Source organism: Pteropus medius, unplaced genomic scaffold (genome assembly GCF_902729225.1).
Source record: "Pteropus medius unplaced genomic scaffold, Ma_sr-lr_union100, whole genome shotgun sequence".
Taxonomy (NCBI): domain Eukaryota; kingdom Metazoa; phylum Chordata; class Mammalia; order Chiroptera; family Pteropodidae; genus Pteropus; species Pteropus medius.
Genome location: NW_024349222.1, coordinates 130,690 through 154,708, shown reverse-complemented (window position 1 = coordinate 154,708; position 24,019 = coordinate 130,690). Strand labels below are relative to the sequence as shown.

At 38.9% G+C, this 24,019-nt stretch overlaps 1 protein-coding gene and 2 pseudogenes across 1 annotated transcript in view; all 3 read left to right on the top strand.

Moving 5' to 3' along the window:
• Positions 1 to 24,019, top strand: part of ACO1 (aconitase 1) — a 50,665-nt gene extending 26,646 nt beyond the window's left edge. The window contains exons 5-18 of the mRNA XM_039880665.1: positions 6,445 to 6,514; positions 6,645 to 6,828; positions 7,312 to 7,451; positions 9,163 to 9,334; positions 12,514 to 12,614; positions 13,566 to 13,682; positions 14,928 to 15,087; positions 16,322 to 16,457; positions 17,251 to 17,335; positions 18,149 to 18,305; positions 19,384 to 19,508; positions 21,133 to 21,237; positions 21,977 to 22,119; positions 23,789 to 24,019. Of these exons, the coding sequence (XP_039736599.1) occupies positions 6,445 to 6,514; positions 6,645 to 6,828; positions 7,312 to 7,451; positions 9,163 to 9,334; positions 12,514 to 12,614; positions 13,566 to 13,682; positions 14,928 to 15,087; positions 16,322 to 16,457; positions 17,251 to 17,335; positions 18,149 to 18,305; positions 19,384 to 19,508; positions 21,133 to 21,237; positions 21,977 to 22,119; positions 23,789 to 23,975 (1,882 nt within the window). The 3' untranslated portion in view covers positions 23,976 to 24,019. The remainder of the gene's footprint in view (positions 1 to 6,444; positions 6,515 to 6,644; positions 6,829 to 7,311; positions 7,452 to 9,162; positions 9,335 to 12,513; positions 12,615 to 13,565; positions 13,683 to 14,927; positions 15,088 to 16,321; positions 16,458 to 17,250; positions 17,336 to 18,148; positions 18,306 to 19,383; positions 19,509 to 21,132; positions 21,238 to 21,976; positions 22,120 to 23,788) is intronic.
• LOC120617159 (uncharacterized) lies at positions 9,489 to 9,607 on the top strand (annotated as a pseudogene).
• LOC120617165 (uncharacterized) lies at positions 13,921 to 14,040 on the top strand (annotated as a pseudogene).

Below are 24,019 nucleotides of genomic sequence, written 5' to 3'. Positions count from 1 at the left end.
TGTGCAGTCTGGCTCCTAACACACTATGGACTGGTACCGGTCCATGGCCTGGGTGTTGAGGATCCCCTGGGTTAGGAGGTCAACTGATCTAAGCTGAGCGTAGAAGGACAGCTCTGCTTCATCCAGCCCTGGGTAGGTTGACTGCTTACACTGCACTGCACATATGCAAGGCAGCTGGGACAGTGGCATTCCGTGTGTGTTTCTTTTGGTGGTCCAGGCTGAAGGAGAAAGCAGCTGATCACAGAGGCTCAAGAGGGCAAGCAGGAACCCACAATATTTTGAGGCCTAGATCAAAACAAGTCACACAGTCAAACCTAAAGTCAAAATGGAGAGAATATTGGCTTTTGTAGAAGTAACTGCAAGATTATGCAACAAGAGAGAGCAACCAGGTCCTGCTAGAAGGTTGGGATCTGAACTTAGAAGTATAACTAGATAAAGTATGATCATCTATCTGTGAAGAAAGAAATAATTATTCTATATACAGTGCTAGGAAAATTAATTATTTGGTAAAGGGAGCAGTTCATATAAATTGAAACATTAATCTTTAAAAAAATTAAGTTAAAAAATTTAACAGAAAATTTAGGGATATATATGTCAAATGTCTTGATGAGAGAGATCTTTCTAAAGTTAGAAACAATGAACGAAAAAAAAGTGCGGGAAGGGAATCTATAGATTTAATGACTTCAAAGTTAACAAGAAATAACTTGAAAAATATTTGCAACAAATAGGACAAAGGATTAATATCTTTAATGTAAAGAGTCTGTATATTCAATTTAAAAAATAGTAAAAAGGAAAGTGAACATTTTACAATAAAAGAAAATGTAAATGGTAAACAATATATAAAGCCTTTTCAACCTTACAAGTCATAAAAAAGTAAATTAAATCATTGAGATAGCATTTTCTCATCAATATAGTTAAGAGTAGAAAATAAACATTATAAAGGTGTCATGAAGGAGATACTTGTATACACCACTAAAGCACTGTAAATTAGAAATGATGAAAGCAATGTGTATTAAGGTGCTTAGAAACTGAGATATTCTTTGTCCTGGAATTTCTACTTCCAAACTTATCCTTAATAGATACATGAAATTCAGAAAAAGCTTAATAAATAAATAGTGTTTGTTAAGGTATTATTTCTATTAATGAACACCTAGAAGCATTCTAAATGTCCAACAAAGGAGAACGATTTATTAAAGTATGGTATGTCTTTAAAGTGAATTATTAGGTAACTTTTACAGTTATAATGTGCTACATAACACTTGGAACATGTTTGTGTCAGTTCAATGAGCCAGGTGTAAATTTCAAGTATAGACTGATCTCAGCATGATGAAAAGTTATGTAGAGATTAAAAGATTGGAAAGAGAAGGTGGTAAACCGATTATCTCTAGGATTGTAATTGTTCTTTATTTTTACAATAAGTAGCTATTGCTTTATTATAAAACATCATTTAAGAATACAAAACAAACCATTTGAAGGGGGAAAAGGCAACCATTATTTGCTTCCTTGGGGATTTAAGTGGGTTCTGTACAGCCTCAAGAGAAATGTAGAAACTGGTCATTCTCGAATTAGTGTTGCCAATATCCAAACAAATAAATGCAGGGTAAAGAAAAATCTGCTTTATCTTTAACTGACAGTTCTTGGAACAAAACGTCTGGATACTTGCCAGTTCTTTCCTTTCCTTTGGACTCTAAACCCGTCCTTAGGCAACATCTTTTTTTCTTTTTCTTTCTTAAATCACATGATCTCAATTGAATGTTTTGATTTCAGAGGGAAGAGTTAAATATATATATGTACACACAATGTTATCCTATTTAAGACTAAGGATGTTTCCTAAAGTCCTATTTTAGGAGTTACAAAAAGTAGCCTCACAAAATCATGGCTAACCTTATCTTTCTTGGAAACTCTCATTGGTGTGGATGAATTTACTTCATTTTGCTGGCCTGGAAAGGGAAAGTACTGGTGAAGACAGGGTTGCAATTCTTTTAATGTCTAAAGCCTTTGGACTCACAATTCAAAGAGCTCCTGACTATTCAGCAGTTAATGATTCTGGGTCATCACCAAATTCACAGTGATTCTTTTTCTCTGTAAACCTTGACATTCATCAACTTTGGTTTCAATTTTTTATGGACATTTTTCATTTACACTGTAAGTACAGAAAACATTATTCTGAAAATAGCAAATCCAGGGCTGAACTTTGATTTCACACTGATATTCAAATATAGCTAACACTATTCCTTTTTTTAAAAATTAAGTTTATTGGGGTAACATTGGTTAATATAATTATATAATTTTCAGGTGTACATTATAATTTGACATCTGTATATTTTATTGTGTGTTTATCACCCAAAGTCCAGTTTCCTTCAGCTACCATATATTGGATCTACTTTACCCAATTCACCCTCCTATTACCCCCTATATTTGACCTCTTTAACCCCATCTACCTCCCACTTCCACCCCCACCCCCTACCCTCTGGTAACCACTAGTCTATATTCCATGTCCATGAGTCTCATTTCTGTTAGAAGTGCTTTCATTGGTGGTGTTTTGTTTTCATTTCTTAAATTTGGTTTTGCAACTTGACCTCCCTGTCTCTTTCCTCATGTTTGTAAGGAATTAAATTTGATATTTCTCAAACTTTGTGGAACTGTGTACTGTAGGCTTATTTCCAGCTATTTCCCAAAATGAAATAGAAAAACTGAGTAAAGAGTGGTAGGTGGTAAATTTTCTCAGTTGAATATTTCTAAGCTCTTTGCATGGTTTGAATAATATTAATTGGCCTCACACAATCTTTAGGAATTGAGGATCTAACACATTATTGTAATGTTTTACAAAATTTTCTCAGGGGAAAAAAAAAACGTTTTAAAAAATCCCAACAAGTATATTGTAACAATTTCTGACTAGATTTTATGAGTGTGAAAACTCTCTCCTTTGTATATACTGTTTGTGAATTTTTAGAGTACCATTAAATATAATACTCAGAAACGTTGAAGTACATCCAAAAGTATGTACAAATCTGAATTCAAATTATGTGACTCAGGAGAATTTTCCTCTTTAGATGTCAGGCCATTCACATTCAGAGACCTTATTAAAAGCTCATTAGACTGAGTGAATTTAGGAAAGTTCTTAGTGGTACAAAAATCTGAATTGTAGGTCTGTTTATTCATGCCAATAACCAGAACTAAGTTAATTGAGCCAAGGTCAGCTTAGCTGATGTTATGTTTTCATGAATAAATAGATTTTTACCGGGAATTAACATATAAAACAACCAAAGCATTTCTGACTTCTCCTTGTCCTGTAAATACGTCATTTATATCAAATGGATGTTCTCTTCATTCTCTGGGGTAATATTCCCCTTCCAACCTTGTTTCTGCTGTGAGAAGCTCTGATACCCTTCTGGTGCTGCAGGCAAGGGGATAAAAGTTAATGGGAATTCACAAGTGCTCAGAGTACAGCAGAAGTGATGGGGATACCAGAGCCAAGGGACCACATATGATTAAGAATAATGTTTGCAATGACCTGAATGGACCTAGAAGTTATTATGCTGAGTGAAATAAGTGAGACAGAAAAAGATAAATACCATATGATTTCACTTACATGTGGAATCTAAGGAACAGTTAGTAGTAGTATATTGGCTAGGTGGAAAACCAGAGGAGAGAAGGAGCAATTAGGAGGATCATTTTATAAACTATATAATTGTCTAACCAAGGTAGTGAATACTTGAAACTAATAAAAAAAAAAATCTCCAATAAAAAAAAGAATAATGTTTCAAGATGCTTTCCTTTTTTCTTTTTTCTTTTTTTTTAAATTAAATCCATTTAACAGACCTACTATACCAGAAACAGTTTAGCATAGAAGAGAAGAGAGATTAGTGAACACGACTTTACTGCAGTGGGTGAATGTAGTGACCACAGAGAAGGGGCAGATCATCCTGACTCGGGCCATCAGAGGGTCGGTCCTTCATGCAGTGTCCCTTGTTCTGAGTACTGAAGGATATTTACCACAGGGAGAATAGCAAGAAAAGGCATTCTGCACGGAAAGAAGATTGTGTGCAAAGGGACTTGGGGAGAATATGAGGGCTGCACTGCAGTGCGTCTGAAGCTTGGATGGGAAGATGGGTGAGGGCTTATAAAGGAAGTCTGAGGAGAGATTGTAGGACTGTTTTTTAAAGCAAGGTGTTTATACTTTTATTTGGCAGGTTCAGGGTGTGTCACGGCGATCTGTATTTTAGAAAACCAATTCTGGTGACAGTACAAAAGTATTCTGGTGAATAGACTGACAGAGAAACCAATTAGGGAGCAATCTCTGGAATAAAGACTTTGATAGTTGTAGTTGCTACATGTTAGGACAGGAGGTCGTTAAATGAAATATGGACGGACAAGGACGAGAATGAGATTTAAAAAAGAAGGTCAAGCAATTAGAGTTTGCCTGTTGAGTTTGTGGTGCCCAAGATATTCCTGATGTAGATGCCCTAGATACATTGGGGATGTGGATCTGGACCTGAAAAGACAGGTAGGAATTGGAAGGATAGAGCCCTCAGTGTACTAGTGAGATGGTGGAGTTGAGTACCTTGAGGACTAGCTAGCTGCACCTCGTCCAGAGGATCCAGAGGGTCTGCTGACCGGGGGGTCAGGAGTGGTGTGCTCCTTTGTTCCAGTATAGCAGGGTCTCTCCTTTCTCTATTTCTTCCTTTTGCTCTTCTGTAACACATACACACATTGACAGACATTCATTCTGTACATCAGGGATCAGCAAACTTTTTCTGTAAAGGGTCAAGAGTAAATATTTTAGGCTTTGCTGGCCACAGACTGTCTCTGTTCACATTCTTTTTTTCTCCAACCTTTAAAAATCTAAAAACTATTCTTTGCTTGAGGGCCAAATACATAGAGATGCCGGGTGGGCCTCATTTGGCCCTTGGGCTATAGTTTGTGGGCTGCTGCTGTAAGACACTCTCAGGGATTGATTTCATTAAAGCGACTAACACTATTCTTGGAAAATGTTCACATCAAGAGAAAAAGAGAAAAAAAAAATCAGCATGGTAACTGAATGTGTTTTTTGTAAATAACAAATGCTTCTAGTTCTTTCCTTCCCAAAGAGTGCCTACCTATTGTTTTCTGACTGACTTCCCCTCACCCCTCAGCATACATCTATGTGATTTCATTTGGAAAGGCATTTCTGACCCCTGGCCTGAGTGCTCCCATGGCACCTTGTACTTTCCATATCGTGACATTGATAGTCACACTCATAATTGCTTGTACCTCTCACCAGGCTCTGAGCTCCAAGTAGGCAATGCACATGCTGTTTTTGCACTATTGTGTTCCCCACATGTGCCATGAGGTAGGCTCTGCAGATCATCAATAAGTGAAGGAAAAGGGTGGATGAGAGGTATAGTGGTTAAAGTAGAGGCCCCAGGGCCATCAGACCTGGGTTCAGACAACAGCTCTGGCCACGGACACACTCTCTAACCCTTCTGTGCCTCAGCTTCCTCTTCTACACATTGGGGTAATAGTAGTGCTTATGTGAAGGGTCATTGTGGTGATTGAATGAGTTCATGTGTGTAAAGTATGTAGAATAGTGATGGGTTCTTAGTAATGTTAGGAGTGTTAACTATTAATGAAGTTGGACTTGGGTTTGTCTTAGCTATTAATTTTACTATGCTTTCTTATGTTCACTCAATCCATGATACATAGTTTATGAGCACCTTCTGTGCCTCCTAGCATAGCTTGTTTCCTATCTCCCAACATAAGCAGATGAAAATGCCAGCCCAGACGGCTTAGCCCGGAGAGGTGTTATAATGAGGACAAGGATGAGAAAGGAGTATAAGAATATGGGCTCTTTAAACATCTAAGCTGCTCTTGGGGGTGGCTCCATAGTGTAGTGATTAGCACGTCTGCTTTACACGCAGAAGGTCCTAGGTTCGCACCCCAGGTGGAGCCACAGACCATACCCGGGGTGAGCCAGACCCCCCCGAGTGCCCTCGGGGCACCGGCCCTGGGTACACGCCCCGAGCATGTGGGAGGAGACACCCCGCCTTCAGAGATCCAGTTCCTAAGGGGAAATAGCAACATCCATAGGTCAGGGGTAGAAATTGGGGGGTGGAAATTAAAGAGGGGGAAAAAATAAATATCTAAGCTGCTCTTGTTACCATAAATATCTTGAGTCTGTTCCTGCGAGTCATACTTTATGATTAAATTAGTTTTAACTTAAATTCACTTAATATTTTCCACCCACAATGTTTAATGGCATCACAGGAATCAGTTGAGCCAAATAACAATTACTTTTTTTTTACCTTTGCTAATTACCTTTCCTTTCCCATGTCAATGAATGAATAATACCACCCAGCAGGCCTGCAGATGAAATTACTATTTTATTTATTCATCACCAATAAATTTGATGCATAACATTTTAAGCCTTAAAATTTATACATTTAAGTTTTTTCTCTCTGACAGGGCAGACAGTTTACAGAAGAATCAAGACTTGGAGTTTGAAAGAAATAGAGAACGATTTGAATTTTTAAAGGTATGAGCAGAGTTTGGTCCCAGTGGTTGATTCTTTAGGTATGTGGGGTTCGAGGGAGGAGCGCCACAGAGCTGGGCTGCACAGAAATGTGTCAGGCATTCATAGTGTTCTTTCCGTTTTTCAATCCTAGTGGAGTTCTCAGGCTTTTCGCAACATGCGGATTATTCCCCCTGGCTCAGGAATCATCCACCAGGTGAATTTGGAGTATCTGGCAAGAGTGGTATTTGATCAAGATGGATATTATTACCCAGACAGCCTCGTGGGCACAGATTCACACACTACCATGATTGATGGTTTGGGCGTTCTCGGTTGGGGTGAGTGTTCTTCTATATATGTTGTTCTATAGCGTGTACCTTTATTTTGATACCGTTACATCCCGGTAGCATGAATTTGCATGACCACAAGTATCAGAGACGTATTTTGTCTGTTTCATTCACTGCTGTATTTCCAGTGCCCAGCAAAGTGCCTCATGCCTATGTTTGGAAAAATGAACTGGAATAAGGAGTTAGGGACATTTAGAATAAACCACCTAGGGTATTTGTTAAAAGTAGAGATTCCTGAACCTCAGTCCACTTGGTGTGTAAGCAAGGGGATTTTGATACAGGTGTTTGGTGACCACACTTGGAGAAGCACTTACTAAAAATTCTATAGAGAGAATACTGCTCTTTATGGAAATATAACCGTGTACTAGTACAACATTGTAACTGGGTTCGTTATCTATTAATGACTCTGAATTATGCCTGAGGGATATGGTGAGAAATAAAGAAAGCATTATTTTATCATGCCACTCCTTGCAGGTGTGGGTGGTATTGAAGCAGAAGCTGTCATGCTGGGTCAGCCAATCAGCATGGTGCTTCCCCAGGTGATTGGCTACAGGCTGATGGGAAATCCCCATCCTCTGGTAACATCCACTGACATCGTGCTAACCATTACCAAGGTAACATATGCTGCCTGTTCTGTGGTTTTGGAGAGTCATAGTGACAAACAGAGAGGAAATATATGACGAGGTCTCTCTTGGTTTCCATGCGCTCTGGAAATGCTAGAAAACAGTATGTTGGTGACTTTAAAAACAGATCGGATAAGGGAGAATTCTATGATTAAGTTTTAGGTAATTATGTTTATTTTATTCCTGTCACTGCATGGATTTTTTTTCTTTAAAAACGTTTTTGAAATTGTGAAATATTTCAAATACACAAAAGTAAAAATTATATTCATATATATGCCTACCCACATAGAATTAACAGATGATAACATTTTACCATGTTTGCTCCAGAGCTCGCTTGTATGTATACTTTTTAAGAAATAAAATGTAATATTTATAGCTAAAGCCATCCTCCCATTCCTAGAAATAATCACCATTCTGAGGTTGTAAGAACCATTCTCATGCATGTGATTCTACTTTTACTACAGTGTCCTCCCCGCCCATAGTTCTTCTTTGTGTGTAAATAACAAACTCTTTCTATGAATGTTTGATTTTTTTATTCCCCTCTCTGCATTGTAAGTTACATTGTTACAAGAGATGTTTCTCTAAGCTGGAAAATATTTTGGTTTTTTTTCTTTTTCTTTAGCACTTTTAGGAAATAATTCTTTTTGTGTCTGTGTGATGTGCTTGCTTTGCAAAATGAGGCCAGTTTATTTTGAAAGATTATCAGAAAAATAATTTTTTTATTATCACAAATAGAATTTTTTCTGATTGTACAGTTTGTCAGGCTTGGGGTATTTGGAATGACATTATACTGATAAAGGCCAAAAGAAGTTTCTTTTCGATTTAATCTTTGTGGAATTTGGAATTGGATTTAATTGAACACTATAGTTTATCATAGATGTCTGTGCATTGTTCTTCATATGTGGAATAATATAAGACTTGCACACATAATTTGGCAAAATTCCATGTAACCAAAAGAGCCTGTCCCTGTGGTTGTCCACGGTTCATGGAACTGGCTTCATGTAAGGCCAGGTTCGTCACTGAGGCCCAGGCCTGGCCATTGGCCTGCGTGGAAAAGGAAGTCAGACTCTCTGGATGTTTTGGTCCCATTAGACTTGTACCTATGTTCAGCAGATTTGTTTGTTACACCCTTAAGAGCAACCACGTACTTACTCAACTTGTGCAAGTCATAATGTATTTGGGTTGAAAGAATTTAATTTCTAGCACTTGTAGGCACTTCCAAGGATCTCATTAGAGAGAGTGTTTCCCATTTTGAAAGAGGTTTCTTCATGTTGTTACTTATATTTTTGGCATTACTTTTTCTTACCTTGTTTTGGAAGAACTGTTTTGACATAATTTTAGATTTACAGGAGAGGTCTTGTTACCTTTCTCCTGGCCTCCCTAAATGTTAATTTACAACACCATGCCACATTTATCAAAACAAAGACATTAACATTGTTATGGCCCTATTAACTAAACTAGAGGCTTCACGAGTTTTTCAGTAGTGTCCTTTTTCTGTTCTAGTATCGATCTAGAATACCGTGTTATATTTAGTTGGCATTACTTTTTAAGTTTTATTTTTTAAAGTAAAAATCAAAAATATTTTGAGCTAACATATTGTTTGTGTTTACTCACAAGGTTAGTTTATAAGAATTACAAGGTAATAGCTCTGCATTTTAGATATGGTCTATCAACTCTGACCCTTTTCTGTCCTGCTACTCAGCACCTCCGCCAGGTTGGGGTAGTGGGAAAATTTGTCGAGTTCTTTGGGCCAGGAGTAACCCAACTGTCCATTGCCGACCGAGCCACGATAGCCAACATGTGTCCAGAGTATGGAGCGACAGCCGCCTTTTTCCCGGTCGATGAAGTCAGTATCAAGTACCTCATACAGACAGGTACGTGTAGAACCGTGAGAACAGAAGGCCCTTGGTAAAGTTTCACAGAATGCTGAGGATTGGAGCACTGCCTTCGGCCTCTGCCCCTCAGAGTGTACTAGGTCAGATTTACAGATTTTTTTTCTTCTCTCTGTGAAGTCAAAATAGTTGTTGAGACTATGGCCATCCCACCCTGAACAAGCCTGATCCCGTCTGATCTCGGAAGCTAAGCACGGTCAGGCCTGGTTAGTATTTGGATGGGAGACCACCTAGGAATACCAGGTGCTGTAGGCGTTAAAAATAAATAAATAAACAAATAGATAGATGAGAGATAGATAGATAGATAGATAGATAGATAGATAGATAGATAGATAGATAGATAGATAAAGGATGGGATTGTAAACTGACAAGGTCCTTGCAATTTGTGAGGTCAACCAAGGGCTGCCTCGCCTAAAAAAAAATAGTTGTTGAGATTTCAGAAGATATGAGGTAGACATGGTATGGCGAATAGAAAGAGCTCAGATATGCTGGAAGCCTAGATATTTATAGTGGTCTTCTACTACTAGTTATATAGCATGAAACAAGTAATTGTGACTGCTGTCTGTGGGGCATCCGCTGTGTGCCAAGCACCTGGTACCCATCCTTTTAATGTATCTGTAGAGTAGATTGATTGATTAGTTAATTAACTAATAAGAGAGAAGACCGAAGATCAGAGAGGTGGGGTAAGTATCCAAAGCTAATAAATAAGGGAGCTAGAATCCAAACCTGAGGCCTCCAGGCTCCAAACAGGGGCAGCACTCCATGATACCCGTCTCAGAGCTGTCTAAAAGGTAAAATGAAAGACTGTATCTGAAGCTATTTTGGAATGTCAGTGATTTTTTAACTGTGTGTTTGTGCGTGTATACATATATATACGTATATGTATATACCTGTACCTATACATATATTTGTTCAGAAATTTGACTTTAACTTTGAGAAAGGGTTCGTTTGTTTGTTTTTAATTTCTCAAGTTTATTTTTTAAATACTAAATATTCATTAAGTCATTCATTTGATACATTATCTAGTCTAAGTCCCAGAGGTTCAGCAGTGAACAAGAAAAAGTCTATGCCCTCGCGGAGCTTACATTCCAGTGAAGGAGAAAAATAAGTACATAAGTATTAATATAATATATTTATAAGATAATGAAGAAGTGGAGGGGGGCGAGTAACCTGAGGATGCTATTTTCTAAGGAAGGTTAGCAAAGGGCTCTTAGAAGTGCAATTTGAATAGATGTCTGAGTGATGGGGGACAAGCCATGAGAAGTGATGGAGGAGGTGTTTTTCAGGCATAGGAAACCACCGGTGCAAAGGCCCAAGACAGAGAGAGGTACAGTGTGTTCAGGAGACAGCAGAGGGGCCTGTGCTGCTAGAGCCCAGGGTCGAGGCCATGGGAGGTAAGTTCAGATGGTGGGCAGGCGGGGGCCAGGGCCCGATCCCACAGGCTCGTAAGCCACAGTGGGCAGTTAGGATTTTATTCTAATGTTCTAGGAAGCCACTGGGTCATTTTGAACAACAAGATAACGTGAAATAATTATTTTTAATACCTCATTCTGTGTGACAGAGATGGCGAAGACCTTTTATTTTCCAAATGACTCTTAAAATTAGAACTAATTCATTAAGGAGAAAAGAACAGACAAGCTTGTGCGTTCTCATCTGTATTCAGTGTTTACTATTGAAGGGTTTCAGTGGCCAGTGTTTCTTGTGAAATATTAATAGTCTTGGGCGTTTAAGGTAAGAGCTAAGCCAAGTTATTTTGGCAAAGTAAGACAGGGGCAAGTACACATCTCTTGATAAGGTTTCATAAGAATCTTACAGACTGCAGGTAAATCCAAGTCTTCTCCTAATTTCCTCTAGATATAGTTAAGATTGTGATGAAAAAGCTTATTTAAAAAATGTTTTTATTAAATATAACCATATTAAAATTGATTGATACCTCCCGTGATCCCCAAAGGATTTGAAGTGAAAAAGATTTAGAAATTAAAGAACAGAATAAATAGTTGAGGGAATCACCTTAAATAAGGGAGGGAAAAAGGGGAAAGCTGCAAATATTTCCAGAGCTAAGATTAGTTTCTGTGGCTCAAGAGGTGTCCACTGAACTTCTTACTGATCTGACAACAAATTGGAAACATCTGTAAAATTGAAATAAATATACCACATCAGAGAAGTAGAATCCTTTCTCATTCATACCTAAGAGAACTTTCTTCCGTGCATGTTCATGAAGAGATGGCATGAGATGTAATGAACAGTGGGCTCAATAACGAGTCATGATAAATGTGTTAATGAAGCTCAGACCGTCAGCTCTTACGAGGCTCATGCTGAAAGCTGATGACATTTACAATTCAGTTAAAAGAAACAGGCAAACAAAAAAGTGCTGATCTATTGTGGGTTCAAGAGTCAAGTTTTCAAACAGTCTTATTTGATTGTCAGAGAAATGGATAGACTGCATGTCCATTGGGCATACTTTGTGAGTATTGTCTCTTATAACTAGGGTCTCAAGAATTAAATGCAGAGCATTCAGGGTCATATTCCTGGTGATATAGCATTATGAATTAAGACTTTGGAGTCAAACTCAGGTTTGGATCTGGTTCTGACATTTACTGGCTGCGTTGCATGGGAAAGTTACTTAATCTTCTTGAGCACCATTTCCTCATCTATAAATGAGAATAACAACAGTATTTGTCTCATAAGGTCATGATAAAGGATTAAAGATTGAAATAATGCATTCGAAACATTTAGCACACAGTGCCAGGCACACAGAAAGTGCTCATAGCTGGTAGTTTGTGGTAGAAGTCAGGGTGGATTATTATTTTAACAATAATAATATGGAATGCTGAGTCTGTGGCCAGTTAAAGGCAGAGGCATAGGTGTGCGCTGACAATTACTAGGCTTAGGATCCTCCTAATTTAAGACCATAATAGAGAGGAGGCTAGAGTCTTCTAGTCTCTTTGGTAGGAACAACAAATCAGTTAATGGCCCCTAATAAATAGCAGCATCAGCTAGAGAGTCAGACTGTTAGCCTGAATGCTGAGGTATCAGCAGAGCTGTTGTGTGTAAGTGAAATGCATATTACTTGCATAATTGCTGGTGGAGGCGGTGGTTTATAGCTTTCACCAGGAAGTATTAATATTTATTACTTGTTACCTCTTAAAATGCCCATTTAGGTCGTGATGAAGAAAAGGTAAAGCACATTAAAAAGTATCTGCAGGCTGTAGGAATGTTTCGTGATTTCAGTGACCCCTCTCAAGACCCAGACTTTGCCCAGGTATGGGAGCGCCTTCACTAACTGTTTCTTTTTCCCCAAGGCTGTGATTTTAGTCGTATATATTTTTTCTTGGGTGGTATAGTTAAAAAATTAGCCATTGCCAAGTCATTGCTGGAGAACGGGGTGTTCAAGGGCTGAAAAATCAAAAAGATAAGGAACTGTGAACATTAAACAATGTAACTTCATCCATTCTCCCTGGCCATTAGATTGGGCTGGATGTGCTTCCCCTTTTTGACTATGATTTACTCCTCTTATGTAGAAGACCTTGATAGAAGGACTTCACTAGAAGTACTAGAGCTATTTAAAGGCTAAGCTCATCGATATTATAGATGGGGAAAGAAATGGAGGTGTGAACATATGAATTGGCTCTGATTTATCCCACGGCTTACCTTCGTTTACTTTCTAGGGTGCACACTGAATCCACATTTTTCTCAGCAGCCAAGATTAGAGGGTATACTAGATGTGGGACCCTCGTTTTCTTTCATTACATCAAGGGAAGGAAATATTCCATTAAACTAAGGCCCATTTCCTGATATTTGATGTTTTAATGGCTGTATCCCTCCCAAATCATTTTAGAAAAAGTGCAGCAGTCTAGGTATTTCAATAGAAAACCCATCTCAGACTAACGTAAAATGAAAAGGATATACACGCTGCTTCACAAAGATGGGCGAGTGGAAGACACTGGGCAGCCGCTCCAATGCCCACCCTACAATGTCTTTCTGAGAGGTGACAAGGCATCCTGCCTGTGCCACGCTCTGCAGGTGACCCTCTTCATGACTGGAAATTCATCCCTTAAGTGTTAAAATGAATATCAACTTTCTTGTTTTGAATGTGGTACTTTAGTTTGTTCATTTTAGTTGTTCTGGTCTTTTAAATGCTCCACGTGGCTTGTGTTTTCTCTTTGTGAGTATAAGTGTCAGTTCTACAGTTCCTTTTCTTCTGGGGGAACAGGTTGTGGAATTGGATTTGAAAACGGTAGTACCTTGCTGCAGTGGACCCAAGAGGCCTCAAGACAAAGTTGCAGTGTCTGACATGAAAAAGGACTTTGAGAGCTGCCTTGGAGCCAAGGTAGGGGCTCAGGAGAGGTGGGTGGAAGTCATGCCCAGCCCTGCCCTAACCCGGTTTCTTGGTGCCCAGGTTCTTTTCGCCCCACTCATGGTGAATCTTCCTGAAGCCTGGCAGCGAGGGCATTTTTTTTCCATCCCTAGTCTTTAATGCCTCTCCCGTTAGCCAGGAGCCAAGCAGCTTCCTTTGAGCACTTGACCCTCTATAAACACAACTCAACTCACTTTTGAAAAGCATATCTGTCTACACACCATGCCACCCTGAACACGCCCAATCCCGTTTGATCTCGGAAGCTAAGCAGGGTCAGACCTGGTTAGTACTTGGATGGGAGACCACCTAGGAAGACCAGGCGCTGTAGGCATTAAAAAAAAAAAAAAAAGGCTTTTGCACATTATTCATTCTACTTGTCCAGGCTTTTCCAGCCATTGTACTTCTGTTCGCGCCATTCCTTGCCTGCATGTCTCTTCCTCATCTACATATCTTAAATCTGTCAGCTCCTCTGCAATGTAGCCTCAGATCTTAGAGCAGAAAGTCATCTCTCCTTCATCTGAACTTTCATGGCACTTGGTCTGAAACCTTTTGATGATGGCTTTCCATATTGTTTAACTTATATTTCTGGTACTGTATATTATTTGCACGTCTAATTTCCCTTACCAGACTGTGCATTCGAGGATGAGATTTATGTCACTATCACCTCTGTTTCCCACAGAGTGCCTGATATAACCTCTTATATGCAGATTTTCCATGAACATTTCCCAAATGAATGATTAAGATGTGTGATGAATTTTATCCTTGTAACATCAGAATTATACTAAATGTTCCTCTGTACTTTGTTTGCCTTATTGAACACGATTAGTTTAATCTGACCAAAATGGTACCATTTTCTAAATTTCCATCAGGTTAAAATCAGTGACCTCAGTCTGTATCCATTAAACTCCACAGTAATGTCAGAGTCCCAATTAGACTAACTTTGAACTAAATTTATAGTTTTAGCATTTCCATTTTTAGGTAGGAACTAATTATTAAATTCAAGACACAGTAAGATCAGAATCATTACTGCCTTTTGTAAAGATTTTAAAAGACTTAAGAGAACTGTAATTTTTCTGTAGCATTTCAGAGTTCACTGGCCAAGATATTTATGTTTTGTTAAGAATCATTCTTTAAAATTATAGTTCTGAAAGTATTTCTTCTTCTTTCAAAAGAGAACTTTTGAAAAAAATTTTTTTTTCTCTTTTTTTCTTCCCATAGCAAGGATTTAAAGGATTCCAGGTTGCTCCAGATCATCATGATGACTATAAGACTTTTATCTATAATAATAACGAATTCACCCTTGCTCATGGTTCTGTGGTAATTGCTGCCATTACCAGTTGCACAAACACCAGTAATCCATCTGTGATGTTAGGAGCAGGTAAGTGCATTTGAAACCCTCCTCATGGCCATATGGATAAGTGACCCAGGAGCTTAGCTGAGTTCTACATCTAGTTCCCTGAATCTTGTCTTTTCCAGAGGGACTTTATGGCCCAGAAATGTTTACACAATACATAGTGTCCAAAACAAGGTAAATAAAGTAGAATACATAATGCATAATAATCTTTGGAATTAACACAGAAAGTAAGTAGAAGAAAGCAAAAAAAAGATGAATTTCTGATAAAGCCTCTTGTGTCATACTTTAGAAGAAAAATAACTGTTTTCCTGTCAGACCATTCTCTGTAAAACCCCTGGTAGGCTTTTTATACAGTGGAATTTAGTCTGTCTTAGACATATTGTCAAGTGCATCTGAATTAGGGCACAGGGCACTCAATAATAATACTCACTTGCCTATTATGCAATTCTGGTTAGTAGTTAATATTTACGTGCTAAATTTCATTAATATAAGTTCTCTTTTGTTCTCAGATTTTTGAGCATCCCCAAGAATTCCTCTTGTGCTTGTTGTTGTGTCCCTAGACCCAAAGGGTATCAATAATTCTTTCCTTATGAAGTAGATAAGTGCATAAGGAAAACTTTCCTTGTCAGCTAAGCTATTTTTGTCTGAAGCAAACCAGTTTCCTAAAGCAAAGTCACCAGCTTGTCTCCTCATTTCTTTTCTATTTCTGTGATATATATCCTATGACAGAGCACCCAGTTTTCCTAATAATCTCTGTATTTGCTGAAAGTCCAATGACCCAGGAGCTCTTGATCTTCCACTTTAAGAAATATCTGAGGACTAGATTTTTACTTCTAGACTGACTATATTCCTCACCACCCAGTACATAATTCATATACTTAAGAAAGGGCCCTTCCAATTATAATTTTCTTCCAAATAAAACATAATTAGATTACTTTCCCTCCAAAAATTAAAAACTCATTCTGTAATATATTCTAAACAGTTTTAGGTTTATCTCTTTAAAAAAAAAAAAAAAGGCAGATCTCTTTCTTCATTTCCATGAACAATTTTGAGTTTACTGCTTACATGTAAATGATTTCGGGCCAGTGAGCTTTTGATTTCTATTAGGCAGCAGAAATAGCGGAACGTACCAATATGAATGGAGCTTTGTCAGGCAGTAGCAGGAAATGCAGACTGAAAGTCGGTCCCTTTTCCCAGCTTCTCCTGGCACCTAGAGTAGGTGACCACCCACCCGGTGTCTGTGTTTACTATCTCACAGGATTGTTAGCAAAGAAAGCTGTGGATGCTGGCCTGACCGTGAAGCCATACATCAAAACTAGCCTTTCTCCTGGGAGTGGTGTGGTCACCTACTACCTGCGAGAAAGCGGAGTCATGCCTTATCTGTCTCAGCTTGGGTGAGAGAGAACTTTCTTATACACCATTGCTTTTGTTGTATTCCACATGTATCTTGCTATGTCACCTTGTAATAGATATAAGCTTATCTGATGGTATGTAATTGTGCTGTCTTTTGTCAGATAGTGAGTAGACTAAAACTCTTACATTCCAGCAGAGTAGGGCATGCCCGTGGACATTGGTGCTAGTTGCTCATCATTCGAGGGTGTCTGTGAAGGGCAGATCAGGAGCTAAAATCAAGCCTGAGCTTTGGTGCAGTGCTGCACCCTCCTAGAGTTGGGGGCTTCTTTTCTCTGCTATGGACCAGCACTGGCTCTGCAACTGAGAGTCTGCCCTTTGGTATGAAAATCATTATTTACCACGGCTGAAAGTGTTCCCATTCCTTGATGTAAATTAGTGTTTGCTGCCAGATATAGTTTCTCCAACTTCCCCTTTACTCCTAATTTGGATGCCAGATTTTATTCATGTGCCTCATGAAAGTCAAAAGTCCTTGGGGTTATGTAACAAAAGTAGTGAATAGAGACAATAAATGGCATATCTGATTTCAACTTTTAAAAATTTTAGACCATTTAGACTCCTTTTTATAATTTACTTAAAAAGAAGTCTAATTGAATGATCTAGGATGATTGAATAATATATCAAAATGATCCCAAGAATGAAAGCTTAATAGGAACAGCACTGTACTAAACTTATTTCCTGCACTGCTGTTCTCTTTAAATCCGTGGTCTCTAGGAACTGCTCCCAGCAGAAGGGCTTGCTGAGAATTCTATCCTGTGCTTCTCTTTTGGCACCTAGGTTTGACGTGGTGGGCTATGGTTGCATGACCTGCATTGGCAACAGTGGGCCCTTGCCTGAACCTGTGGTAGAAGCCATCATACAGGTAATTTCAAAGGAGTCTGTGGGTCTTCAGAGCTGTTGTCCCTTTTCATGTATGTGACCAAAACACAGGTAATTTCAAGAAAGCCTAGGGAAGGAGGAGAATGTGGTTAGATGTATGGTCTTTGGAGTCAAGCTGTATAACCTTGGGCAAATTCATTAACCTCTTAGTACCTGAGTTTTCACAACTGTAAATTGGAGATGATAATAGTACCTGTTTCGTAGAGTGGTGAGCATTGAGATGATAATAGACATAAAAGATAGTGTGGTGCCTGGACACAAGTGCTCAATAAATTCAGGTTTTAACTACAGACAGCTCCAAAATTGTTTATTCTTGGTAATCTGCAAACTGGTTCAAAGTCAGAAAAGTTGCCACACAAATGAATCTAAACTATGGTGCATTGACTCAGTTTTTGTCCCATAAATTCTGTAGCGTTGAGAAATACTATGTGGTTTGCTTTGCATGAATTATAGAATCCATGTAAGTCAATTCTGGCTTCCTTTAACTTTCAACTTTTAGTCTTTCCCACCTGTTCTTAGGCCCCAGGCAGCAAAATAACCATGATGTCGCCTTCTGACCAACCTGGTATTTTCTCATCAGCAGAAACCACTGAACATGTCTCTGTGTCTTTTGACCCAGACTGTCTCCCACAGGGAAGACACTGTGAGCTCTTCTTTCCTGTAGGGTAGAGGACCAAGTGAAAGGGAGGCTTAAAGAGCTACATCCAGGTGGTGGGAAAACTTTGGCAAATGGTCAAAACTGAGCAACCTAGGCATTCTGTTCTTTCCGACTCGATTTTTCTCTTGCCTTACACAGGGAGACCTTGTAGCTGTTGGAGTATTATCTGGGAACAGGAATTTTGAAGGTCGAGTTCACCCCAATACCCGGGCCAACTATTTAGCCTCTCCGCCCTTAGTAATAGCATATGCAATTGCTGGGACCATCAAGATTGACTTTGAGAAAGAGCCATTGGGTAAGATTTTGTTTGTGTGGTTACAATTTTATTTTCCCGATGAATTTAGAAATACTATTGGAAGAAAATTAATGTTTTCCTTTAGAAATAATGAAGCTAAGAACTTTCAGAGATTCGGAGAGTCTTTCCTTTATTCCCCAATGTACAGCTAAGACAAAACTGAAATACACAAGAATTTACTAAAGGGCAGGAGATGATAAAAGAGATATAAATAGGAAAAGTAATAGAGAGCTTGCTATTCTGGCTTCCTCTTTAGTTCCTCTCTTTCTGTCTCCTGTTTTAATCTAAGGATAGGCGTGCGTTGTGTTAATTATCCCCTGTAGGAACACATTCCAGGTAGTTTAACTTTTCAAAATTCAGAGAAAATGATGCTTTGTCTTCTTTCCTGTGGTCTTCCTGCTTCTTATCTCCTTAATCCATTTGAAGCAGATTAGATAATGTGAAAACAATTTCCCTTAAATTTACTTTTAGGAAATTATAACTTCAGAGGTACAGTTGATTCTTTTTACATGTGGATTCGATATTTGTGAATTTGCTTATTCACAAAAATGTACTTTAACCCCCAAATCAATGCTCATCATGCTTCCATGCTCATTCACAGACATGCACAAAGGAGGGAAAACTCTGAGTCATTCAACATGCACATTTTCAGCTGAAATCAAACAAGGCAGTCTTCTGCCTTCTTATTTCAGCTGTCATACTGTAAATAAGTATCCTGTTTGTGGTCTATTTAATGCCATGTTTTTCACATATGTGTGCTTTTAGCGGTAATTTTTTTGTTTAAAATGGCCCCACATATAGAACTGAAGTGCTGTCTAGTGTTTCTAAGCCCAATTAGCCCTATATTAATTTAAATAGGCTTTATTCAGGCATGAGTTATAAGGGCTATTGGCAGAGTTCAATGTTAATGCAGCAACATCACCTATTAAATAAGATGTTTTTAAACAGAAACTCTCATAAAGCCAGGTTATATCTTGATCTGTTGACAAAAATGTTGTGATCAGAGTTTCAGAAAACTAACCATGAAAAAAGAGTATTAAATGAAGTTTTTCTCACTAACAAGCACTTTTTTCCACAGGGGTAAATGCAAAAGGGCAACAAGTATTTCTGAAAGATATCTGGCCAACTAGAGAGGAGATCCAGGCGGTGGAGCATCAGTATGTCATCCCTGGGATGTTTAAGGAGGTCTATCAGAAAATAGAGGTGAGGTCCTGCCCACTCTGCCCCCAAGTATTTAGGGGAAACCTGCTCCTTTGTGTCATCTCTGAAGACCTTGAGGCTAATGGGGGTGTAAACCATAGAAGTAACATTTGTTTCTTCAGAAAACTAAGGAAGTGGTTCTCAGTCATTTTTGACCTGTGACTCATTTTTACAAACTCCACACTCCCCACAGGTTCAAGTGGTCAAGTGGGCAGCAGCCCCAAGAAGAAAGGCCTGGGGCTATGTGTGATACCTGGCCAGCTCTCCATAACTCTTTTCTCAGATACCCTGGGTTATTGTGTCATCTGTGGTTGAGGACCTCAGATGTCACTGTTGTGTGTTACTAAGGTGGTGTCAATTGGTGGAATGCACCTCTCAGAATTATTTGGATTCTTAAAAATGAATGAATGAATGAATGCCACTCAATAGGAAGCAACAAACTGCTGAAAGAAAACTTTCTGTGCATTTTACAAATAGGGAGAAAATGTATGGAGCTCGGTAGTATTTTCTGAAACTCTTAGACATTATTTCTTTCCCTGCTTTCTGTGTTAGGCTGACCCAAGGGCTACTAATTAGGACCTGGGTTGAAAATTAGAGAGTAGACTGTCTGGGGAGATGAGTCAAATGGGGATCATAGGCATGCACAGTGCCCTCCCATAAGTGCCTCATTGGGAAATGGTCTGAGGGAGTTTTGTGGGCACTGGTTAAATGCATTTGTTCAAAGGCTACATTAATGGACCCGTGGAAAAAATTCAAGCTAATTTTAGTGCACAGCAGCTGTCATTTGCTTTTCAATGAATGTGTGACCTGGAAGTCTGCTTCCCCTTATCTTCACAGAGTAAATAATTTCTCCTTTACTACAGTCTGGATTATTATTTCTTATATTTGTAAATATATATGAATTATTTATCTATTGCTGTACAACAGATTACCCCAACAGTTAGGGGGTTAAAACAGCAAGCAGTTATCTCGCAGTTTCTGTGCATCAGAAATTCAAGTGTGGCTTAACTGGGTGCCTCTACCTTCACAAGGCTCCAGTCAAGGTGTCATCTGGGCTGCAGCTCATATGAAGGCTGAACTGGGTGAAGATGTGCTTCTAAGGGCACTCACGTGGTTGTTGGCAGACTAAAGTGCTTCACAAGCTGTTGGACTGAGGGCCTCAGTTTTCAGTGGCTATTAGAGGCCTCCCTCAGTGCCTTACCTAGTGGGTCTCTTCACAGCTCACATCATAGCAGCTGACTTCCATTAGGGCAAACAAGCAAGAGAGGGTGAGAGAGACAGAAGGCAGAATCTCTTCATAACCTAATCTTGGAAATAAGTCACTAGGTTCAGCCCCACTCAGCAGTAGGGGCTCACTTTAGGGTGTGAATCCCAGGGGATGGGGGTCCTTGGAGGCCATCTTAGAGGCTGCCTGTCACAGTGCATATGTATTTTTAAGGTTTTTTGTTTGTTTGTTTGTTTGTTTTTTAAGCACAGCACTGTCTTAGTATTAAGGAACTCATATGTGACTAGAATAAGAATGGTTTTTATTGTACTCTTAGCTTGAATATATGTTTTATGTTTATGTGTTAAATTTTCCTTAGGATGGAATGTAATTAGATTGGCCTTTTTTCTTCTTTTTTTTAAGACTGTGAATAAAAGCTGGAATGCTTTAACAGCCCCATCAGATAAGCTGTATTACTGGAATCCCAAATCTACATACATTAAGTCACCGCCATTCTTTGAAAACCTGGTATGACTTTTTACTTTTTAACAAAATGAGTTCTTCAAAAGGCTTTTTTCCTTTTTGTCCTTTTTGTCCTTTTTGTCCTTTATTATCCCATACCCTGGCTTTGACTACCCATTTCCTTATAATCCTTGCAAACTAAAGCAAATAGTGCTGAGGAGAGTTTTCAGAAGCTAGGCTATTTGGCTGTAGTGGACCTAGAGTTTTTCTGTCCAGGGGTTCTGTGTGGTTGTGTAGAGACACCTTGGTGATCAAGTGCCACCAGGACATAGATTAGTGAAGTCTGAGAGTCTGTTCCAGGAGAATATCCCCAAGGCCTGCCATATTTAAACTGTATACCCATAAAAACAGATGAGCAAGGAATCTAAGCCCCCCTCGGTGGGTCCCTGTGGAAAGCGGATGGGAGTAGAAGTCAGAATTCCAGTTGTCCTCAATATGTGAGATGTTCCCTGGATGTGGAGAAAGAGAATGTCATTTCTGTGGACATGAAGAAAGAGAATGTTATTGGCAGCTGCATCCCTGTTGCTTTTAAGGGAACAGTGCCAATATTTTGCCTTCCCTTCAAGGGTGAGATATGAGTAAATTAATTTTTCTTTTCTAAGCACCCTAATACAACGCATAGAATTTTCTGTATGTTGAAATAGAGCTGTCATCTGATTCAAGTCCATGGACCACTACTGTTGAGACTTTTCTGGTGACTTGTTAGAGAAAACCCAGACAAACACTGACTTGTGTTCTTTGCTAGACTTTGGATCTTCAGCCCCCGAAATCTATTGTGGATGCCTATGTGCTATTAAATTTGGGAGATTCAGTAACAACTGACCACATCTCTCCAGCTGGAAATATTGCAAGAAACAGCCCTGCTGCTCGCTACTTAACTAACAGAGGGTAAGTATGTGTGAAATTAGGGCCAACTAAAAGCAAACGGGGAGTGGAAGGGAACTTAATATTAAATATTTATTTAATTTATTCAGTAAAGTAGCCCATGTAGTTTCACAAAAGATAAAATATTAAAAATAGGTAAGAAAAAGGAAGAAAAGACAATAATCAGGGTAAGTCAGTAAAGTGGAGCCTAGAATTAATTAAAAAATTAAATATTTTTACATGGTCTCTTTGGAATCAGACTCTGGGTTTTCACTGAACCCTGGGGCTTGAAAAACAGTCTTTCTGTTTGCTATTTCAAAGCTTCCATGGGCGAATTCATCAGCACATTAACTCCATCAAAGAGAGAGGAGACCTTCTTTCTGAGCAAGTGTTGTACTTGTTAGACTCAACTGTCATCTATGCCCCCAGCCTGGCTGTGTTAAAGCACAAAGCTCTGCTCTTAACCTGTGGAAGACAGGGCCTCATTACACTTGAAATACTCAGCAGGAATATAACCTGAAGTGCATTGCCATTCCTGGTCGAGAGACATATTCTTCACAGAGAACTGCTTCTGATTTACAGTTCACGCATCCATTTATCAGTCCTTCAATCATATACCAATTTTAACAGGTATTATACCAATATTATTTACTGTTGTCTAATATACCCATATTAATTAAAGTTAGTTCCAAATCTGACCTTCCATGAAAATCATCCAGAGAGATAAAAATTTCTGGTTCCCATCCCCACCTCTTAAATCAGCTTCTTCAAGGATGGGGCCCAGAGTCAATTTGAAGAACAAAATCTAACACCTTCTTTAATTGGTGATTGTCGACCTCCTTTGAGACATGGACTCTTCAGGGAATTGAACAAAAGCAAATATAATACCTTCCCCCCAAAATGCACATATCCACAAAATTTTGTATATAATTTCACTCGCTTCTGAAGCCCCTTCATTGAGTCTCAATCCTCAAATTATATCTAAGTTTTAAATCATGTTAATACATGCACTTCCTAGCATTTTAACCAACAGCCCAGTGAACTTGGTCGCTGTGATCATTGTAAGATGTACCTGGTATCCCAAAGTTCCCTTTCACTGGAGCCCATAGACAAGATTTTTCTCTGATTTCAGGACCAGGCATAGCTGTTCTACCTCATTGGCACTGCTTTGATTTTTATCTCATGAAATTGAAAATCATGTTGCTAATTGTGTGGCTTCCCTTTGCATTGAGTTCATGATTACTCAGGGACAATTCAACCTCCTTCTGGTTAGTTTATGGGACATATTTTACATTTCCTCCATTCTAGGCTCCACTTTACTGACTTACCCTGATTATTGTCTTTTCTTCCTTTTTCTTACCTATTTTTAATATTTTATCTTTTGTGAAACTACATGGGCTACTTTACTGAATAAATTAAATAAATATTCTTATTAGAGTTCCTTCTGCTTTGCCTATCCAGATTTATAAGATGGAAAGTTGACCCTGGAAGGACATTGATTTCCACCTTTCACCACCCCACTTTTCACCTTGCACTCTGTCCTCAGTTGAAGCTGTGGGAACAGCTTTTCTCCCTTGGAGAACAATGTTTGGTGGACATAGAGAATTAACTAAAAGTTTATGATTTTTCTCTGTTCTTGGTATAACCTTTGATCGGTTCACTAAACTGGCTCCTCTTCTGCTTGTATTATTAGCCTGACTCCACGAGAATTCAACTCCTACGGCTCCCGCCGAGGTAATGATGCCATCATGGCACGGGGAACATTTGCCAACATTCGCTTATTAAACAAATTTTTGAACAAACAGGCACCACAGACTATACATCTGCCTTCTGGAGAAACTGTAAGTATTGTGTCTTCTGCCAAGTGTCCATGTATGTAGAGTTCATCACTGATGGGAGGTGCCCTTTAAACTGTAAAATTTCT